This window comes from Glycine soja, chromosome 16 (assembly GCF_004193775.1).
Source record: "Glycine soja cultivar W05 chromosome 16, ASM419377v2, whole genome shotgun sequence".
Taxonomy (NCBI): Eukaryota; Viridiplantae; Streptophyta; class Magnoliopsida; order Fabales; family Fabaceae; genus Glycine; species Glycine soja.
In genome coordinates, this window is record NC_041017.1 from 10533263 (window position 1) to 10559922 (window position 26660).

At 34.7% G+C, this 26660-nt stretch overlaps 1 protein-coding gene across 1 annotated transcript in view; it reads left to right on the forward strand.

The window, feature by feature from the left end:
- The first annotated feature begins 1359 nt into the window (after positions 1–1359).
- Positions 1360–26660, forward strand: part of LOC114389763 — a 42910-nt gene continuing 17609 nt past the window's right edge. Inside the window, exon 1 of the mRNA XM_028350503.1 lies at positions 1360–1914. Coding sequence (XP_028206304.1) covers positions 1360–1914 — 555 coding nt within the window. The remainder of the gene's footprint in view (positions 1915–26660) is intronic.

The window sequence follows — 26660 nt, forward strand, 5'->3', positions numbered from 1 at the left end:
TACTTATCCTGAATATGTGTCCAAATTCGTTTATGTTGCACACAAGAGATGCCGGCAGCCAAGAAAACAAGGAAATACAATAGGGAGGCTGATATGGGTATCGCCTTTAACTGGAGAGTTGTTTTACATGAGGATGATGCTTTCCTCTGCTAAAGGCTCACAATCTTTCAAAGATATCAGAACAGTAGACAATGTTGTCTACCATACTTTTAGAGAAGCATGCTTTGCAAAAGGTTTCCTAGGAAGTGATCAAGAATTTGTTGGTGCTTTGCGAGAGGCTAACACTTGGGGAACTCCACACTTCCTTCGAAAGTTATTTGTCAACCTGCTATTTATGAATACAATGGAGAGACCAGAATATGTGTGGCAACAAACTTGGCGGTGGATGGCAGATGATATTGTATTTAATCATATAAGTCAAGGTAATTTCGTAAATCCTAAATAACTATATACCATTCATTCATAGGAAACAATGTACTTGCTAACAATGTGATTATTTGACTATTCATAGGCATTCAACTCACTGACAAAGAAACAATGCATATTTGTTTGACTCAAATTGAAAACATGCTACAAGCCAATAGAAAAAGTCTACGAGATTTCCCTTCAATGCCATATCCTATAGGCTATGCTGCCAACCCACACCAAAATAAGCTCATCTACAATGAAATGGCTTATGACAAGTTTTGGCTGGCAAATTTAACAGATGTTATCACTCAATGACAGGTATGTACACCCCATTTCAGTTTTAGCTGACAAAATATTCATTCCTAGCAATCCTTACTGTTAATTATGATTTTTACATTACTAATTTTAGATGAGTAGGCTTCTATTTTTTATAATATTATGCGTGTTGTTGCAAGTCAATTAGGGGGAGTTTATTTTCTCTATGGATATGGTGGGATTGGCAAGACATTTATGTGGAAAACTTTATCATCTGTTGTGCGCTCTAATGGAGGTATTGTTTTAACTGTTGCTTCCAGTGGGATTGCTTCATTATTATTGCCCGGAGGTAGAACAACACATTCTAAGTTTGCCATACCTGTGCCTGCAACACAAAATTCAACATGCAATATTCATCAGGGGAGTGACTTGGTTGAATTGTTGCAGAGGACAAAGTTAATAATTTGGGACGAAGCTCTAATGTGTCACAAATTTAGTTTTGAGGCACTTGACAAAAACTTAAAAGACATCATGCACAACGACAAACCTTTTGGGGGAAAGGTTATTGTTTTTGGTGGTGATTTTTGACAAATATTACATGTTGTTCCAAGAGTTAATCACTCTGATATTGTCCATGCATCTCTAAATGCATCATACATTTGGGATCATTGTCAAATTCTAAAATTGACAAAAAATATGTGCTTGCAATCCAATCCTTCTAACCATAGCAGCACTTATGAACTCAAACAGTTTTCTGATTGGTTACTAGACATAGGTGATGGCAAACTTGGCCAACCTAACGATGGACATTGCAAAATCATCATCCCAGATGAGTTTCTTATAATGGATTTTGAGGATCCTATCCAAGCAATTGTTGATGCAACATATCCAGATTTATTACAAAACTACAACAACGCAAATTTCTTGCAAAAGAGAGCTATCCTAGCCTCAACAAAAGATGTTGTTGACAAAATAAATGACTATGTCCTGTGTTTGATTCCTGGTGATGAGAAAGAGTATTGTAGTGTTGATAGTGTTGACAAATCTGATGAACTACTCAATCCTGCTTTTGGAGTACTAACACTTGAGTTTCTTAACACCTTGAAAACATCAGGGATACCTAATCACAAGCTAAGAATCAAGATTGGTACTCCCATCATGCTACTCCGAAATTTGGACCAGGCAGATGGTTTATGCAATGGAACTCGGCTAATTGTCACCAAACTTGGAACCAATGTAGTTGAAGCAGAGGTAATAACTGGACCCAATGTAGGTCATAGGACATACATACCAAGAATGAATATGTCTCCTTCCGATTCTCCATGGCCATTCAAATTAATTAGAAGACAATTTTCATTCATCGTTTCATTTGCAATGACTATAAACAAGTCTCAAGGACAGTCCTTGGCACATGTTAGATTGTATTTGCCAAACCCAGTATTTTGTCATGGCCAACTATATGTTGCACTTTCACGAGTGCAAAGTAAAAAAGGACTATGTATTCTTATTCATGATAAACAAGGAATTGCAAAAAATACTACCATTAATGTGGTATACAAAAAAGTATTTGCAAACTTATAAGCAGGTGTGCTTACCAAATTGTTATACTTACAAGTCCTACATCTTTTGTTGTTTTTTTCTAAACATATGTCAACATTATTATCATTCAAATAAACATCGTTATTGAACTTTGCATATGTGTTGGTAATATTGAAATAGGAGTATAGCTCGAGCGCCGGCACGGGCAAAACACTAGTAAACATTAAAAATGCAGTATCTAGGAAGTGATCCTAGGTCGTCTCCCAACGAGCAATGGTCAACCAACGTTCATAATAGATAGTGATAAAACAATAACGAATTGGGGGGGTTGTTTGTTTTTGTAATTTAAACAGCGAGCAATTTTTAATTAGAAAATAACAGAATTAAAACATGTTGTTTTCCCTTGATTCACAAGCAAGTCTCTTATCCTAGGTTACGAGGATTTATCCCTAACTTGTTCAACCACTTAATCCAATCCTAAATTTAATTACTGAGTGAAAATTAACATAAGGCTGTCATTATGTGATTAAGCAATACATACACCAATTAATCATGAACGAAATTGATCATTAAGCATGAACGTAAATTAAGTGCAGAGACAATTAATCAAGCACTAAGCATGCATGGATTAATAGCAACAAATATAGAGTAATTGGTGAAGAGGAAAAACTGATCAGAATTCAATAGTAATAACAAAACCTCAAAGAGAGTTGTGCTTGATCCTCAAGAGAAAACAACGCTGGAGACTTAGTCTTCCATTAATCAGCTGAAAATGAAATTGTAGATTGAAGTAGAAACGAAATTGCAGAAAACGAATTTTATTCTACGTGAACAGTGTGCATGAACAGTAAAAACTGGAATTCTAAAACCCTAGAATTATTCTCCTCCCCCAAAAAAACCTCTCAAAACTAAAACCCTGGTGCTGTTATATAGGTCCTCAGCCCCAAAGCTTACAAATCTATTTTAAGTCCAAGCCCATAAACGAAATAAAATAAAATCTGGACAAGATAAGATAAGATTGGATGAAATAAAATCTGGACGAAATAAAATCTAGATGAAATAAAATTTGGATAAGATAAGATTTGATAAAATAAAATTGTCTGTTCTCTTCAAGTCCAAGCCCAATTCCGGATTCAAGCCCAATTGCTTATAATTCTCCTGAAATTAAATTAAAAACACAAAATTAGTCAAGTAGGCCCAAATGATAAAACTGCATAATTAATTTGACAATTAAAGCTAATCAGTAATTAAAATGGTGACAAAAAAGGTTAAGAAATAGGAGAAAATAATGACACATCAATAACAAAAAAAAAAATAGTAACAAAAAAAAAATTAATAACAAAAAAAAAACAAAAGAAAAACTAAGGCGGTTATAAATGACCGTCGTAGTATGCTTGAGATTCTAAGACGGCGGTTATAAGTATAACCGTTGTAGAAAGTCAAGCTCAAATGACCGTCTTAAAATCTCAAACATACTACGATGGTCATTTTTAACCGATTTAGAATGTTTAACTTTTTAAGACGATTATTGAATAACCATCTTAAATTTTGCATGCTGTGGATGCCATTTTAAGACGGGTGGACTGAGAAATGCCTTAGTATCTATTGGATTCTAAGACGGTTGTTCACATAACCGTCTTAGAAAATGCTACTATCTACAACGGTTGAAAAACTGATTTAGAAAGCACAACACCAAATTATGACGCCGCTTTCTAAGACGGTGCAAAACCATTTTAGAAGGTCATATAGGACCGACTTAAAAGACACTTTTTGTAGTAGTGAATGACTAATCTTGGATTTGTATTACTATCTTTGCCATATTATTTGTATATATTATAAAGGCTTGAAATTGATTCACATAAGGATTAGGGAATCTATATTAGTGTTTTATTTACACGTAGTAAGTATATATCCTTGTTTGTTTTATTCATATTTTGGAATGTACTTATATTATTTTATATTATATATATTTGTATACTACCATGTTATATATATATATATAAAAGCTTTGAAGTTAGATATATTTTTATTATTATAATACAATGTTTATCTATTTGTTAAGTATATTATGTATATAGAGGTTGAAGTGTGCTTGGAGGCAATGGATACTAGACATGATCAGAGATGTGAATTACTTCCTTGGATACCTCTCTTATACGCGAACGTTTGTTGACCTATGCCTTTTTGCTTGCATTGGGTTAGGCATTATAGATGATTACTCTGAGTGTAGAACCTTTTTATTTTATATGTATTTGATCTGAGTGGATCTATGCTTTAGGACTTTAGTTTATGTATGTATTTCGTTCATCTACTTTGTCACCATATGAAGTTGTATTTGTACTTGAGGTTATACTCACCACCTTTATTCTGGAAAACACTTATGCATATTTATATATATTGTAGTTTGATATGTTCTATTTATTTAATTCCGCTTTAATTGTTTTGAATAAAATGTTTTATCTACTACGAGTTATCAACCTTAGAAAGCAACTAATGAAAGGTTTAAAAAGAGGTCACTAAAATTCCAATTCAAGTTTTCTTAACTTTAAAGGATCGTGAAATTAAATTGACTAACATGCATTAACAAATAAAGAAGTAGAATAATCAAAGCATAATTACAGTCTTAGAGATTAAGGTATTACATACTATCACTATTTGAAAATACACTTTCAACATCGGTTATTTACGACATTTTACATTGGTTTTAAAACCGATGTTGAAAGTACCGATGTTGAATGTATTATTGTTAACATCGGTTTTTAAAAATCGATGTTAACATAAAAATGCTGACATCGATTTTCTAAATAACTGATGCTATATATAAAGAACTACAACAAAATAAGTGTATACATGATGAACGTTGACATCAGTTTTGATATAAAACTGATGTTAACTAATAAATTAACATCGATTTTTTATGTATGACCGATGTGAACGTCCATCATCTTTACATTTATTTTGTTGTAGTTAGTTATATATAATATCGGTTATTTATAAATAACTAATGTTAACGTTTGTATATTAACATCGGTTATGTATAAATAACTGATGTTAACGTTTGTATATTAACATCAGTTATGTATAAATAACCGATGTTATTAGAAATAACCAACATCGATTTATTGAAAAATCGATGTTAAGGTGTATGTTGACATCGATTTTTCTAAATAACCGATGTTGTTTACTATATTAACATTGATTTTTGTTAATAACCGATGTTGTTTTCAAGTTTTTTTTTATATAAACTTTCTGTTTTTACAATCTACCCAAAATTGTACCTATAAAATGCAATTTCAGACCCAATTCACAGCAAATAAACATTTTATTCTACTTTCAAGCAGTTTTAATCACAATAAACAATGAATAATTTATTTATTATTAACAACTATCAACAAATGAATTCAATGTTCAAATAACATAGGAAATGGCAAAAATGTTAAACCAAAGTAAACTAAGCTAAACTTAATGTCCCTAAATCCTAGCTTTGAGCTCTAACTCGGAGATAATACTGTGCTCACTGGATCCGAAGCGCCTTTAATCTCTCTGGCTCCAATGGTCTAGGATCGTTAAAATACTACATGATGAAATAAATGATAAGTTAATTATGTAATACAAATTATAAAAAAATCAAATTTGTTTGAGATAAACGTACCGCTTCCCAGTTATTCCTGAAACTTCCTAATATGATGGTGGACATCTAATGCATGACATAATAGCCGCACTTAGTGTTTCCTTTTTGTCTATTACACTAAATACATAATGAAATTTGGATATTAATTAAACAATTAGTGTACACACACATAAGAAGTATATATAAGTGGAAGTTTTATGTAAATGACGTACCTTGACGACAATCCACTTAGCAGCAGCCTTTGATTTAGGCTGGGGAGCATCATCAAGACCTTTTAAAGCATTGTTCCAGATTAGTAACAATTAAAAACTGGTATTGTTGAGGTATTTCAATGCAAACGTATTGAAAAGAACACTAACCTGTTAATTATCCCCTTAAGGTAGTTGTCCGGCCTGTTATGCAATGAACAAAATCAGACAACTAGGTGTTCCTTGGGCAGGATGACCACCATCTGCTAGTGTCCACTGCAGTGGAGATGAATATGGGTTAGTATATTAGTAAACATTAATTAAATTCAGTTATTTTGTATGACTTACCCATTCAGGTAGGCTCCAAGGTAGACATCATGTTTTGAACTCTACATCCAACTCTTTATGTAACTTTCAACCTCAAACTGCGATTGCCTAGACCTCTGAATGGACTGTTGCTTGAGGAATCCATACAGATTAGAATTCCCTGCTTGCATACTTGTTTCAATCAGATGCCTATTTATGTTAAGTCAAAGTTAAATATTTATGAATTGAAAACAATAACTTAGGTAATTAAAAGTAATCTAAAATGACTTACAGAATCCACAACTGTAACACTGATATGCTGAGACATTGACCACCATGTGCGATTTCAGAGAGGTCTTTGTGCTTTATGTAAAGTGAGAAGTCTGGATTAAAGACCCCGAACACGGTGACATCCCATGTAACCTGGTAAGGCCTCAAGAAAAGCTCTGGGATGGTCAATGTCATCAGATAAAGTGGATCATCGACCTCCATATCTGGCTTTTGAGGTGGTTTTGCCAGAGACACAACTATTTGCTCATGAAACAAAGTTAAATGGCCTAATTTGAGGCACACTGAATGAATTAATTGAAAAAGAAGAAACATATAGTAAGAGTAAAGTACCTGGTATGATAAAGGCTTGACCAGATGTGTCGACCAAGCAAGGAAGGTGTGAATTGTCTGCCCCACTAAGGAAACCTCATCAGTGGGTACAGGAACGGGAGCATCTAGATCTTTAACCTCCTCCACACCTACCTTTACATGGTCAGACAACAAATGAGTGTTATGAACAACAGTGGATCCCTCATAAACTCTTCCAAGGGCAACTAGGCGGGCAAGATTTGCTTCGATGTAAAAGCCGCACCTGTTTGAGTCACCCGTCTCAGGATCGTTTCCTGAGGGATCAACAAAACTCTCCTTTGTGCTTACTCGAGGACCTGAGGGACCAACCAGAGGCTCTAGAGGTAGTGCAAGTCCCTGAGATTGCATCAGGGACTGAAATTGGGACTGCATCTGGCTGAATGATGCCATGAGCTACTGAGTCACTTTTTCTGTGATCGACTCCTCTAGCTAGTCCCTGATTTGCTGGGTCAGCTGTTGTAATTCTTCAAGAGGCAGCGAGGAAGAGCTGCGGGACATCCGTGGAGCTAATCCGAAGTATTTCTTGATGGTGACACCGACTCCAGCAGCATGGACACGTCCAGGGTGCTCTGGATGTCCAATAGCAGCGGTGAGAACATCCGGACGTCCATGGGGGACGAAGGATCCATGTGACGCCTGTTCCTCAAAGGAATCATGCACAAAAAAGACACATTTGTACATGGCATTGACAAAATAAAGAAATATAATTCTAATGATTAGTTGAAAATGACTTACGATCTTCTCAGTGATTTCCTTTGCGGCCTCAGTCGTCATCTCCCTTGTTTTCTTGGTGTAGGCCATCTTCCACTTCACGTGGTGTCTGACAGGGGATGGAGGGTCGATGATGCCATCAATGCTTCCTGATTGTGCAGCTTCCTCCAGCTTTTTCTTCGTCTTCTCAGCCAGGAGCTTCTGCTCCAAATATTCATAACCCCCACGAGACAAAATATGGGGGGCAGTGTTCTATTTCTAGATGGCCTATTCCTTTTCCGCACATCCTGAAAAAATAAAACAATAATCTTTCAAATTGCTAGAATGAATTATAACAAGTTAATGTTTTTTGAAAAACAACTTAAATGGCAAGGTACATACCTCCCAAGAAAGGTCTCTGCAAGTGGAAAAACTGGGCCCATTTTTCCTTGCTTATTTCGTATTTCTCACAGATAGTGTCGTCCACACCATCCTGATTGGCTGCAAGGGCCCATTTCCTCGTGAGGTCTAATTTAAACTTCTTCCATCTCTCGTCGACAGTCTAAAGTAGCTTCTTTTTCGTCCTACTGTCAGAAGCCTCTAGGATTTCAAATTTCGCCTGACAATAACAAATAAGGTTTATTTGTTACAATAATGTATTTTTTGGCTATTAATTAAAGAACATCAAATAAGAAAAGAAAAATACCTGAATATCCTCCCAAATCAAGTCCTTCTGAGCAGTAGGGACCTCCTTCTAGTTCTCGTACGTGACGTACACCTTATCACGCGCCACAATCCCCAAATATGTTTTTAATTTCTTCCTGTGGGGATCGTCAGCCTTGCCGGTAGTAGGATCAACATGGACCACTGGTCTCTCAGCACCAGGTGGTCTAGTAGACAAGGATCGTAGACGTGAGGCTTTGTGTGTCTACTTCACGGCAGACGGCAAAGCACATGTGTCTGAAGGAGGAGGAGGAGGAAGAGGCGAGCCAGGTGGAGAAGCCATGATCCTTTATACAAAAAAATTAGGGTTAATAAACATTACAAAAAATAATTGTATGACTTATGTAAATCAATCTAGCAAAATCAAATATATAAATAGAAAATTACATTAGATGATGTTAATTAATTCTCCTTCATCATGATCATTACGATTAGCATAATCGTCGTCAGCTTCTTCTTCTCCGACAATGTTAGGAGTGATTTGTGTGGAGAAAGGACTAACATAGGTGTCCATGTATGAATCATCATCTTCTACATTAACACCAATTGTTTTGCCCTGTAGAACCACGCACCACCTTTCATCACAAGGGTCTTGCACATAAAATACTTGTCTAGCATGTTCTGCCCTGATGAAAGGGTCATTGTGGTAACCAAGTTTCTTTAGGTCTACCAACATAAATCCTATATCATCGATGCGCACGCCGGTGTTGTTGTCAACCCATTTACATTTGAAAACACAAACAATAAATTTCACATAGTTAAGCTCCCAAATTTCATCAATGAACTCAAAGTAAGGGATGTAATCTATGTAGAAGCAAGGCTTCATGGTGAATGTGATTCAAATGTGTTTTGATGATAACAATGATGACAACAAAAGATGATGACAAAGGTGATGAACAAAAAGCTCAAAGATCAAAGAACATTTCAAGTGAATCAAGAACAAGTCAAGAGTTCAAGAATCAAGGAAAATTCAAGACTCAAGAAGAAAGCTTAGAATCAAGAATCAAGATTCAAGATCTCAAGAATCAAGATCAAGATTCAAGACTCAAGATTCAAGAATGAAGAAAAGACTCAATCAAGATAAGTATTAAAAAAAATTTTCAAAACTTTGAATAGCACTTGAGTTTTTGAAAAAACCTTTACCAAAGAGTTTTTACTCTCTGGTAATCGATTACCAGTAGCAAAATGAGTTTGAAAAAGTTTTCAAACTGAATTTACAACGTTCCAATTATTTTCAAAAGGCAGTAATCGATTACAATGTTTTGGTAATCGATTACCAGTGCCCTTGAACGTTGAAACTCAAATTTAAATGTGAAAGAGTCACATCCTTTCACTCAAAAGCTTTGTGTAATCGATTACACTTATTTGGTAATCGATTACCAGTGACTGTTTCTGAAAAATCAAAAGATGTAACTCTTCAAAAAGGTTTTGACTTTTTCAAATGGGTTTTAAGTTTTTCTAAAAGTTATAACTCTTCTGAATGGTCTTCTTGACCAGACATGGAGAGTCTATAAAAGCAAGGCTTTGTTTTACATTTCAATAATCTTGAATACTTTTGCTTTTCCAATCAATCCTTTACAAGCCTTGAAATCTCTTTGAACTTCTTCTTCTTCTTCTTTGTACCAAAAGCTTTATGAAGTTTTCTGGTTTTCCAAACCTTGAAAACTTGTGCTATTCATCCTTTTCATTTTCTTCTTCCTTTGCCAAAAAGAATTTGCCAAGGACTAACCGCCTGAATTCTTTTTGTGTCTCTCTTCTCCCTTTTCCAAAAGAACAAAGGACTAACCGCCTGAATTCTTTTATGTCTCCCTTCTCCCTTGTCAAAGAATTCAAAATGACATAGTCTGAGAATTCTTTTGATTCTTCCCTTTCCCTAATACAAAAGTGTTCAAAGGACTAACCGCCTGAGAATTCTTTTGTATCCCCATTCACAAAGTATCAAAGGTTTAACAGCCTGAGATCTTTGTCTCAACACATTGGAGGGTACATCCTTTGTGGTACAAGTAGAGGGTACATCTACTTGGGTTTGACTGAGAACAAGAGAGGGTACATCTCTTGTGGATCAGTTCTAGTGGATGTTACATCCACTAGGTTCAAAGAGAACAAGGGAGGGTACATCCCTTGTGGATCTTTTCTTGTAAAATAATTTTTACAAGGTTGAAAGAAATCTCAAGGACCGCAGGTCGCTTGGGGACTGGATGTAGGCACGGGTTGTTGTCGAACCAGTATAAAAACTCTTGTGTGTTTGTTTCCTTCTTCCCTACTCTTTTACTTTCCGCTGTGCATTTAATTTCCGCTTTTACTTTCTGTTAAGTTTTCTCTTCTACTCCTCATTCTCTTAACAATTTAGTAAAAGCCTTAAAAGAGTAATTTTTAATTAGTAAAGGTTTAGAAATAATTAATTCAACCCCCCCCCCTTCTTAATTATTCTGAGGCCACTCGATCCAACAATCTACATAGGGATTGGCATCATGCATACTTGTGAAGGGTTGAGATTCAGCCCTTAGGGTGACCCCGCTATTCTACATTGTACTTTTGTCGTCTTGTGCTTTTGTGTAAAATGAATACTTGTTTATGTCATATCCTTGCCAAGTTATAACATTTCTTTTTGGCCCATCTGCTAGCTTTCTTAGTGTTTCTGAAACATTTTCATCTGCAATGATTGTATCTTTAAACCAATCATAGAAAGTCTTGTTATGCTTTTTCAACACTTAATTCTTTGACATTTTTGGATTATTCTGTTTGACTAAAGCTTCATGCTTAAGTATTTATGGCAAAACTTCATTACTGTTGTTCAAGACATACAAGTGAGTTTGTAACAAATCTTCTAGACTTGGAGTGATCACATGCAGTCCTCTTGAACCCTTACCACCCACTCTGTCATCATGCCAAGACTCAGGAAGGCCAACAGGTTTAGCCTTCTCAATGTATGCTAAACAAAATTCAATGGCTTCTTCTGTAATATACCTCTCAACAATAGATGCCTTTGGATGATATAGATTCTTTGTATACCCTTTTAAGATCTTCATGTATCGCTCGACCGGGTACATCCACCGCAAATAAATAGGATCACAACATTTGATTTCTCTTACCAGATGCACAATCAAGTGAATCATGATGTCAAAGAAAGTAGGGGAAAAATACATCTCCAACTGGCATAGTATAATTGCGGCCTCATTTTCCAACTCATCAAACTTGACATGATCAATGACTTTGCTACATATGGCATGGAAGAAAAAGCTCAGGCGAATTATGGCTAACCTGACTTTGTTTGGCAAGATGTCTCGTATAGCCATAGCTAATAATTGTTGCATTAACACGTGACAATTGTGAGACTTTAACCCTACAAGCTTAAGCTCCTTCAACTGCAAAAGACTCTTAATATTTGAAGAGTATCCTTGTAGAACCTTTACCCAACGAAGACACTGACAAAAAATTATCTTCTCCTTTTGGACAAAGTATAACAAGCTGGGGGCAAGTAAATTTTCTTCCCATCAGACCTTGGATGCAACTGTGATCATATCCCCATCTCAGCTAGATCTTGACGGGTATTCAAGCCATCCTTCGTCTTGCCTTGAATGTTAAGGAGCATCCTAATCACACTGTCACATACATTTTTCTCCATATGCATAACATTAATACAATGTCTAATGTCTAGATCAGACCAGTACAGAAGATAAAAAAATGGATCTCTTCTTCCATATGCAAGTCTTACTTTTATCTTTCTTTTAGGTCTTTCCAAATACAGTATTCAGAGGTTGAACCCACTAGTATACCTGCTTACCACTCAATGGTATCAGCGCAATATCGTGCTCTTGACTTCCATTAAAAGCTTTTTTTAGTTGTCTGTAAGGATGATTGGGTGTTAGAAAACGGTGATGCCTACTGTAGAATGTTTTTCTTCCATGTTTTAGTTGTATGTAACTTGTGTTTTCTTCATAGATGGGGCATGCATGATGACCCTTAACACTGTAACCGCTGAGATTCCCATATGCTGGAAAGTCATTAATGGTACAAAAAAGCATTGTACGCATTTCAAACGTCTCCTTGCAAAACACATCAAACACTAAAACCCCTGTATCCCACAACTTTCTCAGGTCTTCAATCAACGGGCTTAGATAAGCATCAATGTCATTTCTTGGCTATCTTGGGCCCGATATTATCATAGACAACATCATGTATTTTCGCTTCATGCACAACCAAAGAGGCAAATTGTAAATTACTAGCAGAACTGGCCATGAACTGTGTTGAGGTGCCATATGGATTCATTCCATCACTGGCTAGTCCAAGTCTAAGATTTCTTGGCTCTTTCCCAAAATCCAGATACAAACCATCAATCTTCTTCCACTGCGAGCAATCAATCGGATGACGAATCATTCCATCAGAAATCCTTCAATTTGCATGCCATGTAAGGTCTTTTGCATCGTCCTCGTTATAAAAAAGATGCTTAAACCTTGGAATGATTGGAAGATACCACAAAACCTTCGCTAGAGGGCCCTTCTTTGAGTTTTCATCATAACTGCTTTCCTCTTCATCCTTTACTTTGTATCATGAAGTCCCACAAATAAGGCATTTGGACATTTTTTGGAATTCATGCATGTATAGTATGCAATCATTGGGGCAAGCATGAATCTTCTGATACTCCATACTCATTGGACAAAGTATCTTTTTTGCCTTATAGTAATTTTTAGGTAGCGTGTTGTCCTCTGGAAGCAAATTGTGCACTACCTCAAGCAGTAAGGTAAAACTTTTGTCTCTCCACCCATACCTGGCCTTCACATTAACCAGACTTAACACTGCAGACAATAGGGTTAAGGAATTCTTGCACCCCGTATACAAAGGTCTCTTTGAATCACTCTGCAATCCTTCATACACAGGGGTGTGTGCTTGCTGAAAAGACTCTTGACCAAGGTCACGAATCATGTCCTCCAAGCGATCTCTCATTTCTACATCAAACAGTTCAGTTTGGGACCCACTATGCATGTCTGTCACTTCACCATGCCATATCCATGTCATGTAATTCTTCTTAATCCCATCACACAATAGATGCTCTCGTATGTCGTCCAATAGTTGTCATCTTCCGTTCAAACAGTTGATGCAAGGACAATAATATTTTCCTTATTCATTCGGTCGACCTCTTTCTAAAGCAAATTGCAAAAACTGCTCGCCGCCATCCTCATATTCTGGGCTCATGCGACTTTGATTCATCCAACTTCGATCCATCTAAGCAATTCAATGCATGAAAATCTCACTTTTTTATTTATAGGTGTGGCCCTATCCCATTTAGGAAGACTGTCTTTTATGTTAGCTTCATACATTAGGGTTAACATTATTTTGAAAATTTTGACTAAATTTCGGTAGCATTTTGCATTGGTCTCCAAGTACACGACATGACATCGGTGAAATTAATTTCCCGATAATCAAGTATGCACTTAGAGAACAACTTGAAATGAATTGTACCGAAATTTCATCAAATTAAACAAAATAATAATAACCTTAACGAATGAATCTAACATAAAAATACCAGTCTCCCCAAACTGTCCAAACGGACAATTCAAGACTAAATACAATGAATAATGCAAACTGTCCACAAGAATCATTGCATTCAGTCTCAAACGGGAATCTAAGGTTCACTCAGCAAGAACAACAGTTGTTTATATAGCAAATTACATTGATGACGTACAAGAACATACAAAATCTAAATTTCGATTACAGACAAATATCAACGTGCGTGTAGTGAGTGGTAATAGTATGGTTTTTTCTTTGGTGGACATAGGAAGGGTGTGGGTGTGGGTGTGGGTGTGGGTGAGGATGGGGGTGAGGGCAAGGGTACACTAGAGGTAGGGGAGATGGGTACTTGTAGGGATTCTTAGGAGGAGATGGTGGGGAGTGGATGTTTTTCTATGATGAGTGTGTGTTGTTAGCATTTGTGTGTGTGTGTGTGTGTGTGTATCTGATGAGGGTGTGTGTGTGTGTGTATGATGAGTGTGTTTCATTGGGGTTTATGTGTGTCATGAGTGTGTGTGTGTGTGTGAGTGTGTGTGTGTGTGTGTGTGTGTGTGTGTGTGTATGTGTGTGTCATTAGGGTTTGTGTGTGTCTGTGTGTGATGAGTGTGTGTGTGTGTGTGTTTATTTATTGAGTGTGTCATGGGTGTGTGTGATGAGTCTGTCTGTGTGTGTGTGTGTGTGTGTGTGTGTGTGTGTGTGTGTGTGTGTGTGTGTGTGTGTGTGTGTGTGTGTGTGTGTGTGTTTGTATGATGAGTGTGTATGTGTGTCATTAGGGTTTGTGTGTGTCTGTGTGTGATAAGTGTGTGTGTGTGTCATTAGGGTCTGTGTGTGATGAGTGTGTGTCATTAGGGTTTGTGTGCGTCTGTGTGTGTGTGTGTGTGTCATTAGGGTTTGTGTGTGTTTATTTATTGTGTGTGTGTGTGATGAGGGAGTATGTGTGATGTGTGTGTGTGTGTGTGTGTCTGTGATGAGTGTGTGTGTCTGTGTGTCATTAGGGTTTGTGTGTGTGAGAGAGAGAGAGATGAGTGTGTGTGTGTGTGTGTGTGTGTATGTGTGTCATTAGGGTTTGTGTGTGTGTGTGTGTGATGTGTGTGTTTGTGTGTATGTGTGTATGTTTTAGAACATGACATGCTACATTTCCTTCAATGTCAATAAATTGTTGGACGATGCATTGTTTCTGTTGTAGACATGGCTCATAAATTTTGAGCCACATTTTGTAATCCATTATAATCAATGGTCCTCTAATCTTAGACTATGCTTTGGCTAGGATCTATTATGTATTTGGTTGTCAATTCATATTGATATAGTCAGTTTTTGGTTCTTTTTCAAACTGTCTCAAGTCTGATTTTGGAACCATTTGCTTCACAATCCTTCCTTGTAATCTGTGTACCTCTGGTACTAACATTACTATATATATCTATCTTTGCCGAGCATAAAAAAAATGATTCCCTCTAACTAACAACATGTGTAGCAGTCTACCAGTTTTCATTAAATTGCCACATAGCCAATGCAAGAAAAGATTGAAAGGTGCAAGGCTTACATGTGCTTTTCAAGCAGAGACTGGCTGGGGCTAGTCTTGTGCTGATGCTGGATTGTACTGAACAACAGTGGGTTACAATATGCTGCAGTAATAGACAATAAGCAGCAATTAATAGACAATAAGCAATAATAGTTAATTTCATGATTCATGAATGCCTGTATTTCTAAGCATATAAAGCTAAACTTGTTGAAGTGCATCTATGTATCTATACATTCAGTTTGCTTAGAGTTTTTAATTAGTGTTTGTATAATGATTTTCTTTTGTTGGCTGGGTTATTTGAATATCATATTATTATGTCATTTTTATTTGATTTTGTTTTTAATTAATTATAATTAGCACATGCCTCCCAAATGGTTGAACTTGCATGACCTCAATCGTCAACACCAGAAAACAAAAGACATCGTCTTTATGGATTACCTAATACAACTTGCTTGCTAACAGCAAACTAACAAAAACACACAAAGATATTAAAAGTAAAAAAGCTTTATGTTGAAGATAGAGAAGGACCAGAAGAACATGAAAAAAGGTCCAATCTTACCAACACCCATCATAAACCTTAAACACCAAGTAATACAAGTGCCAACACCCAGAAGAATCACCACCATAAAATAGTACAACTGAAACAAAAAGAAAATGAAGGGATTACTCTAGGCCAATCCCAATGCCATAAAAAGCTTCCAAACCCAGTTCCAAAAAAAAGTAGAAAATGCCATATCAACCCAAAGGGACCCCCAAATGACAAAGAATAACAAGTAAAACTTCAGCCACAATGGCTTTTCCATGGAAATTTACAAATTTTGGATGATTGAGTTCATAATTACAATAGATTCAACGCCCCAAATGCAGAAAAGGAGAATGCAACATAGGTTTCAAGTTTCAACGTGTTGATACAAAGAAAAGGGAAAAGGGGATCATACTAACATTTTAGGAACAAGATCAAAAAGTTGTGATGCACATTCACAGTTCTACCTGTGAAGAAATGGAAGCTAGTGATTGATTTAGTTGAAAAAAAGTTCAACAGTTTCTTTCTTTCCTCTTTGGGAAGTGAAGAGTGGTGGCAGAGTTAGTGAGAAACTAGCCATGGCTTATGGATTAATCACTACTGGTCAATGTATACCCATACGGGTAGTAAAAAATCTTCGAATGTGTTCTCATTGCCATTCATTTGCAAAATTAGTGTCAAAACTATACAATAAGGAAATTACAGTTAGAGACAATAACAGGTATCATTTTTTCAAGGAAGGATTCTATTCTTATAGAGATTATTGGTAATAGATTTATTGAAAGGGAACTTCTTACCTCTGGTTTACAAATCCTTTTATTCCTCTCGATGCAGCTAAGAAACGAACAAATGTGGCTGCCAACTCAAAGTTCAATGTACAAGCAACTGATGCAACTCCTTCAGCCACCTTTTCTATGAAAAGAGTGAAAGACTTAAAAGAACTTAGTCACAAGCTCAATGAACGAATGCTAGATGCTGCCAGAAGTGTTAAATGTGAATGGCAGCATTAATTGGATTTAGAGAGAATATTTCCAAACTGGTATATAGACTAGCTGTGACTGAGAGTGAGTGAAGAACAACCCTTTTTATACATTCTACAGCTCTCTCTCACTTACTTGTGACCTCTTTTATTATTATTATCATTGTAGTTGTTTATTTATTTTGGTTAGTGTTTACCTTTTTAAGTTCAAAGTTGAGCCTACATAGACTTTTTCGAATACATAAAGTGTTTAAGGGTAGACACATGAAAATGGGCACTATGATCTAATGTGACCACCTCTTGTCTAGATTGATATCCCCCATATAAATGAAGACAAAGCCTGGCAACAGGATCATAACTGTATTCTCCATAAATTAACACACCTAACAACAACGGGATTCTGAACATATATATGCATTTAATTATTGTAGGGTATGGGGCACCTGCTCATGAAAAGAGTAAGGTCACTAACATACAGTTAAGAGGGAATAACTTGACTTAAGGCATGATCAATGTCTGAGTTTTTGGCAGAACTTGAAGCAGTATTTTCTCTCCCAAGATCTAGAGATTGGCCTCTAGAATGGTTAGTGTCAGCAAAACTTGAATGGTTCTTGTTGAATTTGGAGGGAGTTAAGAGGGAATAGCTTGATTGATATTGGTTGTGGGTGTAGGGCTTTTTCAGAGCATCTATATATATAGATTCTTAATAGACTACATACAATTTATGCTTATTTTGCTTTGACTTAACCCAATTAACTAGTTGCTTGACAGTCTTATTTGGTGTATCAGGTTCTCCAACAAAGATAACCATTGTACCTTTATATTAGGTTGCCAATAATACTCAATATGTCAGTTTACCTAGTTGCTTCACAGTCTGATTTGGTGTATTAGCTGATTCACACCTTTACAATGTTTTCTATTGTTTCTTTTGATTAATCTCTCCTCATTGTCTCTTTCTATATATAACCTTTCTTCTAATTTTTTTTACTTGATTCTCTTCCAAGTCATTGATTCAATTTCACTATTTCTTTCTTATTATCTTATCTCTTATGCTTATTTCTTTGGAAAGGCCCCGAGAGAATGAGATATCTCCTTTGGAAGATAGGAAATTCAAACAAATGAGAGGATGGAAAATGTGGGATTGGGCCTAATCCTCTCTGTCCCATTGGGGTTTAGCAAAGACAAACACTTATATGGCTGAAGTTCTTATACTTTGTAAAAAGATATAGCCACTGCAATGTAATGGCACGCCAAAAAAAAAACAAATAATAACCAAACAATTTAACATGTTTCTAAGTATTTGCCTTTTAACATCTATAATCAAAATTCAGCTTGGCCATTTAGTTTTGCTTTAGTTTCATTGAATCCAAATGAGAAAACAAAGTACTCTAGACTCTAGTAGTTTACCTTTGTATGAATGAAGTTTTCAATATTGGTTCAGACTATTAGATTCAGAATATGCACAAAAAAAGAAGTTTCTATTAGTACCTTAGAAACCCGAAATGCACACAAATTGGGAGAAGGTAAACAATTGTGAATACTGACTATGGGATAAACAGAATAAAGAAGTAAAAGACAAATTAGAAAGGTCACAATGCACTGTTATCAGACACTCATCTCAGACTAAGAATCAAGCACAAAACAATACCCAAAACTTCAAACATTTTAATCAAGCAAATTGCAGAGGTCACAAACTCATAATGCACTGTCACCACATATATTAAGTTACTATCACTAAGAAGATAACCGATTAAGGTCCAAAAATGGTTGTCCCAAAGGAAACAGTATCAAACCCACCGCACTGATTAAGAACTTACTAAGAAGAGCAACAAACTAAGGTAGAGCTCATACCTTGTTAACTGGCGACAGCTGAGGCGAGCTGCGATGGTAGCTTGAGCCGACGAGTGCAAGTGCGCGGCTTAGTGGAAGGACGGCGGTTCGAGCCTTGGAGGTCGACAGCGCCGGTGGAACCTACTTGGCTGTGAAACCTACTTGGGTTAACCCAAAATAGACACAACTACTTGGCAATGAAACCTAGCTAAGTTGCAGAAACAAAAAAACCTACTTGGCAGTCAAACGTACCTAGGTAAGTTGCAGATGGACAACCAAAAGGCAAGTTGTCACGGTCTTCAGCGCAATGGAGAACAAGTTTCGATGGAGAACAACCTTAGGATGCAAAGGGTACACGCACGAAGAAGAAGAAAGCACGAGCAAAATATGTGGCGTCTAATATAATTAAAATTGTAAGTTCAACATCGGTTTTCAATAAAAAAAAAACCGATGTTAACAAATTCATGTTAATGTTAACATCGGTTTTATTCAATAAATTGATGTTAAATGATCATACATTAACATCAGTTTTTAGAAAACCGATGTTAACGAGCTAAGGTTAACATCGGTTTTTTGAAAACCCGATGTTAACTAATTAATGTTAACATCGGTTTTTCCAGAACCGATGTTAAAGTCACTTCGTTGACATCGATTTTCTTCAAATCCGATGTTAACGTATACACAATATTCACAATTATGCCACGTCGTTTATCTTAACATCGGTTTTTTTAAAAACCGATGTTAATAAAGTCTCGTTATTTATCATTTTGCCACCGCGTTTTTGTTAACATTGGTTTTATCAAAAACCGATGTTAACTTAACGATGATAAATGTAGATTTTGTAGTAGTGTATGTCTCCATTGCCTCTGTTGATATTTCCCATTATCACCTTGCTCATTCTAGCTTGGAAAAATTGCATATTTTGGTTCCTAGTTTGCCTACACTTAAGTCCTTACAATGTGAGTTGTGTCATTTAGGTAAATATGTTGGTTGTTCTTATAGTCATCCAATCAATAAATATGTTGTGTCATCTTTTATTTTAGTTTACTTTGATATTTGTGGGCCTGGACGAGTCCGTTCAACTTTAAAATATTACTACTTTGTTATTTTTATTGATGTCTTTTCTCATTGTACTTGGGTTTTTTTTAATAAAAAATCATTCTTATATTTTTTTTCCTATTTTTAATGTTTTTCACATGAAATTCATAATCAATTTGGGATGGCCATTAAAATTTTATGCACCAATAATACCAAAGAGTATTTGTCTTCCCAATTTTAGTTTTTTTAACCTCCCATGGATTCTTCATCAAACTTCATGTGCTCACACACCACAACAAAGTGATATTGCTAAACACAAATCATCACCTGGTTGAAACATCCCATACCATCCTCCTTGACTATCATGTTCCTCTCCACTTCTAGGGTGATACTTGCCGCTTATTATTTGATCAATCGCAACTAGGTCAAAGGTTAATTACTTGGGCCCCGATGTTGGATGTTAGCGTCATGGTCGAGTAAGCACCTTTCTATGGGAGGTGGTTAATAGAAGTTTGGCGTCATCAGTCCTCAATGCTATTTTGATCTATTATCTTTCTTTCTTGAAAGCTCCCACAGATATTATCTCTACTCTTGGATGTCTCTTTCAGTCTTATGGGGACCGGGGTGAGGGGAAAGGTGAATTGGGTTGCGTGGAAGGTAGTGTAAGGAGAAACAACAAAAGGGGTTAGTGATTAGAGATTGGGTGCTTCTTGTAACAACCTAAATCGATCGGGACTATACATATATACGCATAAGAACACCTTTTACTTACAAAATATCCCAATTTAATTTATTAATATTAAGTCTCATAAGTATAATGAAGCCATATATGAAAATTTGTGGAAATTTTAAGACTTTTTAACTGAACGATTAGAAACTTCATTTTGCTTAAAAAACTTATTACACGAGTTATCATCACTATTTATTTTGCAAAACGCCACTTTCATTCAAAATTGATCGCTTTGAGAAATAAGCGTGATCCCATCGCTATATACAAAAAACATCATTGAAAGTACATTCATTTAATGTGACGACTTGATTTATGAATCGTCATGCTCATGGAAAACTACTGAATGTAATTCATCACATATATTAATAAAACAATAATTTAATAAATAAGATAAAATACAATGAACTTCAATGCACATTTACAAACATATTCAAACTGAATCAATTGAATTAAATGAATACAATAAACTATACATCCTTGGTCTACCCCCTTATTTACAAGAAAGTTTAGGACTCACAATATAGTGACTCAATCAATAACAATAATATAAATCCACCCAAATTAAAACCATGAGGCAATAGGAGGAGTGGAGGACTTCCTATTTCTTTGTCACGTATGTAACATTCCAATTTTTCGTAAACAAATTTAAAAAGCTTTTTAGTAAAAATAAATAAATAAATATAGAGCAAATAATAGGCTGAGTACCCTAGGTATAAATAGCTATGATAAGTCAGGTGTCTCCTCTTGGCCTCATTTTCGTTTCTCCCCTTCTCCTCTCTTTCTTTTACCCGCAGTCTACCAAACCTATCTCAGAAAAATTACAATCTCGAACTCATTCATCGTTGGATCGTCATGAAATTTAAACACTAGGTTCGCAACCCAATTCTGAGCATTTTCACCATTGGGAATTTCAAAATCATGTCTGAGCTTATAGTAAAACCCTTCGCATTGTAGCCTTTTATTTTCCCGCAGAAACCCAAAACTGTCTTGGTAAAACTACGATCCCGGTGAATTATATATGTTTGATGAACTAGTTGATGTCCCAATGAGAAATTGCTATGAAATTGATGTATTTTTGTGTTGAGTGTGAACCCCTTAGAAAAATTAAGCTCTTTTTATTAACATAAATTATATTTTAAATAATATTATTCAATGACTTATTTTATATAAATTATTATCTTGTTCTAATTTTTCTACGACGATGATCAACATGTTATGTGTATATAATTATTGTAATACTAGAATAATAAATTAAAGAAAATTGTAAGGTTAATGTCTAGTGATAATTCCTTTTGATGTAATATTAAATTAATTGTTATAGAAATCCTTTGATTAAAAACAATGTAGTTTAATTTACTATATACATATACATATATATGTTTTTTATCATGCAAATATTATTATCGTGTGATGTGTGTGTATGAGTTATAAGGTGTAATAAGTTATTATAATGGTATTATAATATTATAGTGAAGATTGAGTAGTACAAAGTTGAATGTGTCAATTTGCGAGATACATGTAAAAATAGATGATTGATGTGATATTATGAGATGTTAAATTGTGGGCATGATATTTGATTGTGAATAAGTGTGTGTATTTGACACTTGATGTGACAATAATTATATTGTGAGCTATGAATTATGCAATAACCCGACCAATGTTATCTTGAGAAAAGCGTTGATGCGCAGTGTTTAAGAGAAAATGTAGGTTTCTTATTCAGGAACCAGTGTTAAATTGTAGTGCAATGTATTAAACGTGTTTGAAACACGAGTGTGAGGTTGGGGGTATTGTATAACTCATGAGCAGTGCTTATAAATGAAATATGTGATGAATTGTGGAATAATATGTTGCTTTGAGATTATAATATTGTTATTGAGATTGAGTAAAAGTGTAAAGTAGAACAGGTGTTGAATTGTGATATACGTGAAAACATGTGATGGTGGATTGTGACATTATGAGATGTGAAATTGTGAATGAGTTTTGGTTGTAAATAAATGTGTGATTAACTCTTGATGTGACATTATTTGTGTTGTAAGCTGTGAATCGTACAATAACCCGACCAGTGTTATCTTGAGAAAAGTGTAAATGCGCAATGTTAAAGAGAAAGTGTAGCTTTCCTATTTAGGAACCAATGTTAAAGAGAAAGTGTAGGTTTCCTATTTAGGAACCAGTGTTAAATTGTAGCGCAATATGTTGTACGTGTTTAAAACACGAGTGTGAGGTCGTGGGTATTGTATAATTCACGAACAATGTTTGTGTGCTAAAATGATTTTAGGGGTTGGACCTGAATCAGGAGGGAGAGGCCCTGACGAACTCTTCGGAGTGTAGGCCTTGGGGGTCACCGGGTTTGAGTGCTCCTTTATGTCTATGCTAATCCCATATGGTTGGAGCATTCTCGCAAAACATCGTGACCCTGACTGGTCTACTTATGATCTTACTTAGTGAGAGTGACCTGACAAACCCATTGTGTGGTGTGTCTTGTTATGTACTCCTAAGCGCCCCAGGGTGGTTTTTCACTGACATGGTACCACATTGCATATAGGCTTGAGTCTTAGCATAACTGTCTCATGCGCTTGCTAATTGTTTATTATGAAATTGATGTGTTATTATGTCTTGATCAGAGCGTGTGATTCTTGTGTAATGTGATTGATGATTGAAAAGTGTGATTAATGGATGAAAAGTGAACTTTGGATGACAAAGTGGTGGAATTACGTGAATTAAATGTAAGTAAGTTTTATTTGGTTTATATGATATGTATATCTAGTTGTCTTGTTTCTCTATTAGTTAGGAATGTGATAACTTACTCCCAGTTTGTTGTTTGTGTTTGGATCCTGTGATGATCTTGAACTCTGTGTTCAGGGGAGCAAATGACTAGGTGAACTGCTTTAAGGAATATTGTGCTGAAGGATGTCGAGACACAAAGTTCTGATAGGATGTGACATTAGGGTATAAGGTTTTATATTAATTGTATGAAGTCTCAAACGACCTTGTTTGAGCCGATGACTTTATTATTTATTTGGACAAGTTTGAATATGATGTAGAAAAAAGTGATTGTGAACCTTTTATCCCTTTGAAAGGCTTGTATTTAAAAATGTTAAAAAAATACTTTTAATTAATATTTAAATTTTTATTCCTTTGTTAGTATATATGTGAGGGTAGAAGGTGTCACAACGTCCATTGCATCCTAGCTAGACTCTTCTTGTAGATCCTCTACTCCATCTCTCCACCCTCTCGATGGTCACATAAAAAATATAAAAATATTATTTTTTAAATATATTTTTAATATTTTAATAATATATTTGATCTATTATAATATATCTTAAAATATAATTTTGTATATTTTTTAATTGATTAGTCATACTATTTGGATCATAGTTATTTATAATTTCTATTTTTTTTTATTAATGTTTAATAAATATATTATTAATTTAAATTTTTTTAAGACATATATATATATATATATATATATATATATATATATATATATATATATATATATATATTGAATTAAGATATTCCCGTATCGGATATGTTAATATTGTATCCATGCATCATAGCTTGTCATACATGTGGAAACCACGACATTACAAAACAAATAATACGTTAGAAGCAAAGCCAGAACGTGAAACGGTAGCGTGGAGAGAGCACCGAGGGAGATAGAGGGGAGGTCGGCACAAGCTCTGAAGGAAAAAGGGAAAGTGTAGTGGTCAAGACTCAGGGGTCCACCCCAGTAATTTAATCTCCGACGGTAGAGAGCGAAAACTTCACGAGGAATTCTGAGATGAAGGACGCGCCTTATGAGTTAGTTCCACCAGAAAACTGATGAACTCAAACAATGCACGTCTCAACCTTTCATGGAATCGCACTCCTCTCTCACGCGAGCTATCTGAGAAAAGGGAACTGTGAAACGTGATTTTTCCTTTTCTATTCTTGTATTTTTTTATAATTAAGACAGGACCATACACGTAACAACACAAAGTGTTATTACTGGTGGATAATATATATCCTTAATATACCTATATGAATAAAAAAATTATTTTTTATATGGACCTATAACAATAACTAAGATGCAAGCTGGTAAGCACTTACGACTATTCACCAATTGCTTTTACTGAAAAAGTAAAAATATAAAATAAAAAGTGGAGTTTATCCGAAAAAGGAAGTTGCTTTTATCAAGCGTGGATGAGAACAAAAAAAGTAATTTGTTGCATTATTAATTAATTGGTAACATCACGTGGACCCACCAAAAGTAATATATTGGTTAAAGAGACCACTAACCTTGCCTTTTCCTTATCTAAATTGGTGCTACCTATCCGGAGCAAAAAAAATATAAAAAGCAAATAAAAGAGGTGAATGAGGTGACTTGGGTAAAACAACCATGGCCAAAGTTATCTACAATAAGATTCACCGTACCGGAGATTTAGGCGTAGCAGTTTCATTTAAAATATCAGAGAAGTTTGTGAAAACATAGTAGAGGGTGTATTTATTTGCAACAACTTGTTTCTGAATCCTAAATATTAGCGTCAGGATGGGGATAATTGGGATCGAGAAAATGTTCTCTATGATTTATACCAGTATACTGAAATTTACATTTAGTATGAGAGTCAACCTAGTCTCTGTTTTGCTTATGTTTTGGAACTCATACATTATTATTATTATTATTATTATTATTATTATTATTATTATTATTATTATTATTATTATTATTATTATTTGAATACTCTATATTTTTAAATGTTTTAATTCATATTAAGACAAAATTATATTAGAATCAATTTTCCCTTTTGTCTATGATTTAAAATGATAATTTTAGTTTTGTAAATGACTGAGAACCATTGAATTTACATTCCAATCTGTAGGTCGCAAATGGATTAAAGTGAGCTGGCTTAAGGTTAAAAAAAGAGGTTATTACTTTGGGCACCCAGCATTTTTGTTGGGACACCCAGCAACGAAGGTGAAAAAACTAAAATGTCTTTCCCCATTTTTCCTACTAAAAACAAGAGTGACTCGTTTGTATGAGTTATTATTCATGGACCGTTTTCGTTATTCTTCTTTCCTTCTTCTTCCTCTTTCCTGTGTCGTTTCACTCCATTGGTGCTTCTTCTTCTTCCTTCGAGGGTGTTGGTCCTCCGTTTGTGATTTTTCTTATTGGTGGCTCCTAATCCCTTGCTACTGGCCTTGTCTTACTTATTTTTTGTGCATTGTGTTGCTACTCCTTCGTTGTTGTTGCTTTTTTGAATGAATGATTGTATTGTTTTGGATGTTGTTAATATTGGTTTGATGTTGTTGTTTGAAGAATGTCGTAGACAAAAATGATATTTGTTTGAAAAAATTTCATACGGATCAGTAATTTGTATGAATCATACAGATCAACAATCCATATGGGTTTTTTTGTTGAATAATTTTTTTTTCTAATATTTTTCTAAATTTGTTTTTTTTTTAATTTTTGTTTAGATTGTAAACATATATTTGTCAATTATTATTTAATTTGTTTGGTAGTGTAATATTATTTTGTAATGTTAGTGAAATTTTATAATTTTTTATGATTTATATGTTAAGTATTAATTTTATTTATAAAAAAATATATTAGTTATTACTAAGATTAGATTGTTGAAACTAAGATTAGATTAGATTGCTAAAATTAAGATTAGATTGATGAAACAATTAATTTTCATTATTGTTATATTATATTTGTTTAACTTTAAAAAAAATCGAAACAAATATTTAAAAGATATTAAATTTGTTACTTATGAAAAATATTGAAATATAATTTTTAATAGTACAATAAATTTGTCAATTAAAAAAATTATGAAACCAAAATTTAAAATTTAATTATTAATTATTATAATAAACATTAAAATATATAATTTCGTTAAACATGTAAATACATTATTCAATTAAATGTTTTGGTGCCACACTACTGATGGGACTATTTACTTTCTTTTTTTGTTTTGGAATCACCAGTTGGGTCAGCCCACATCTTCCTTAAGGTTTAATAATTGTTTGTAAAAATAATAATAATTTGGGCAACGTCATTTATTTTCTAAGGTCCATGTATACGGTTAGATATTTGTATATGTGTCTGTTTTGTTTTTTAATTTTATAAAGTGTTTTAATGATTGTAATTAGTATGTCGCTCATAATTAATTTATTC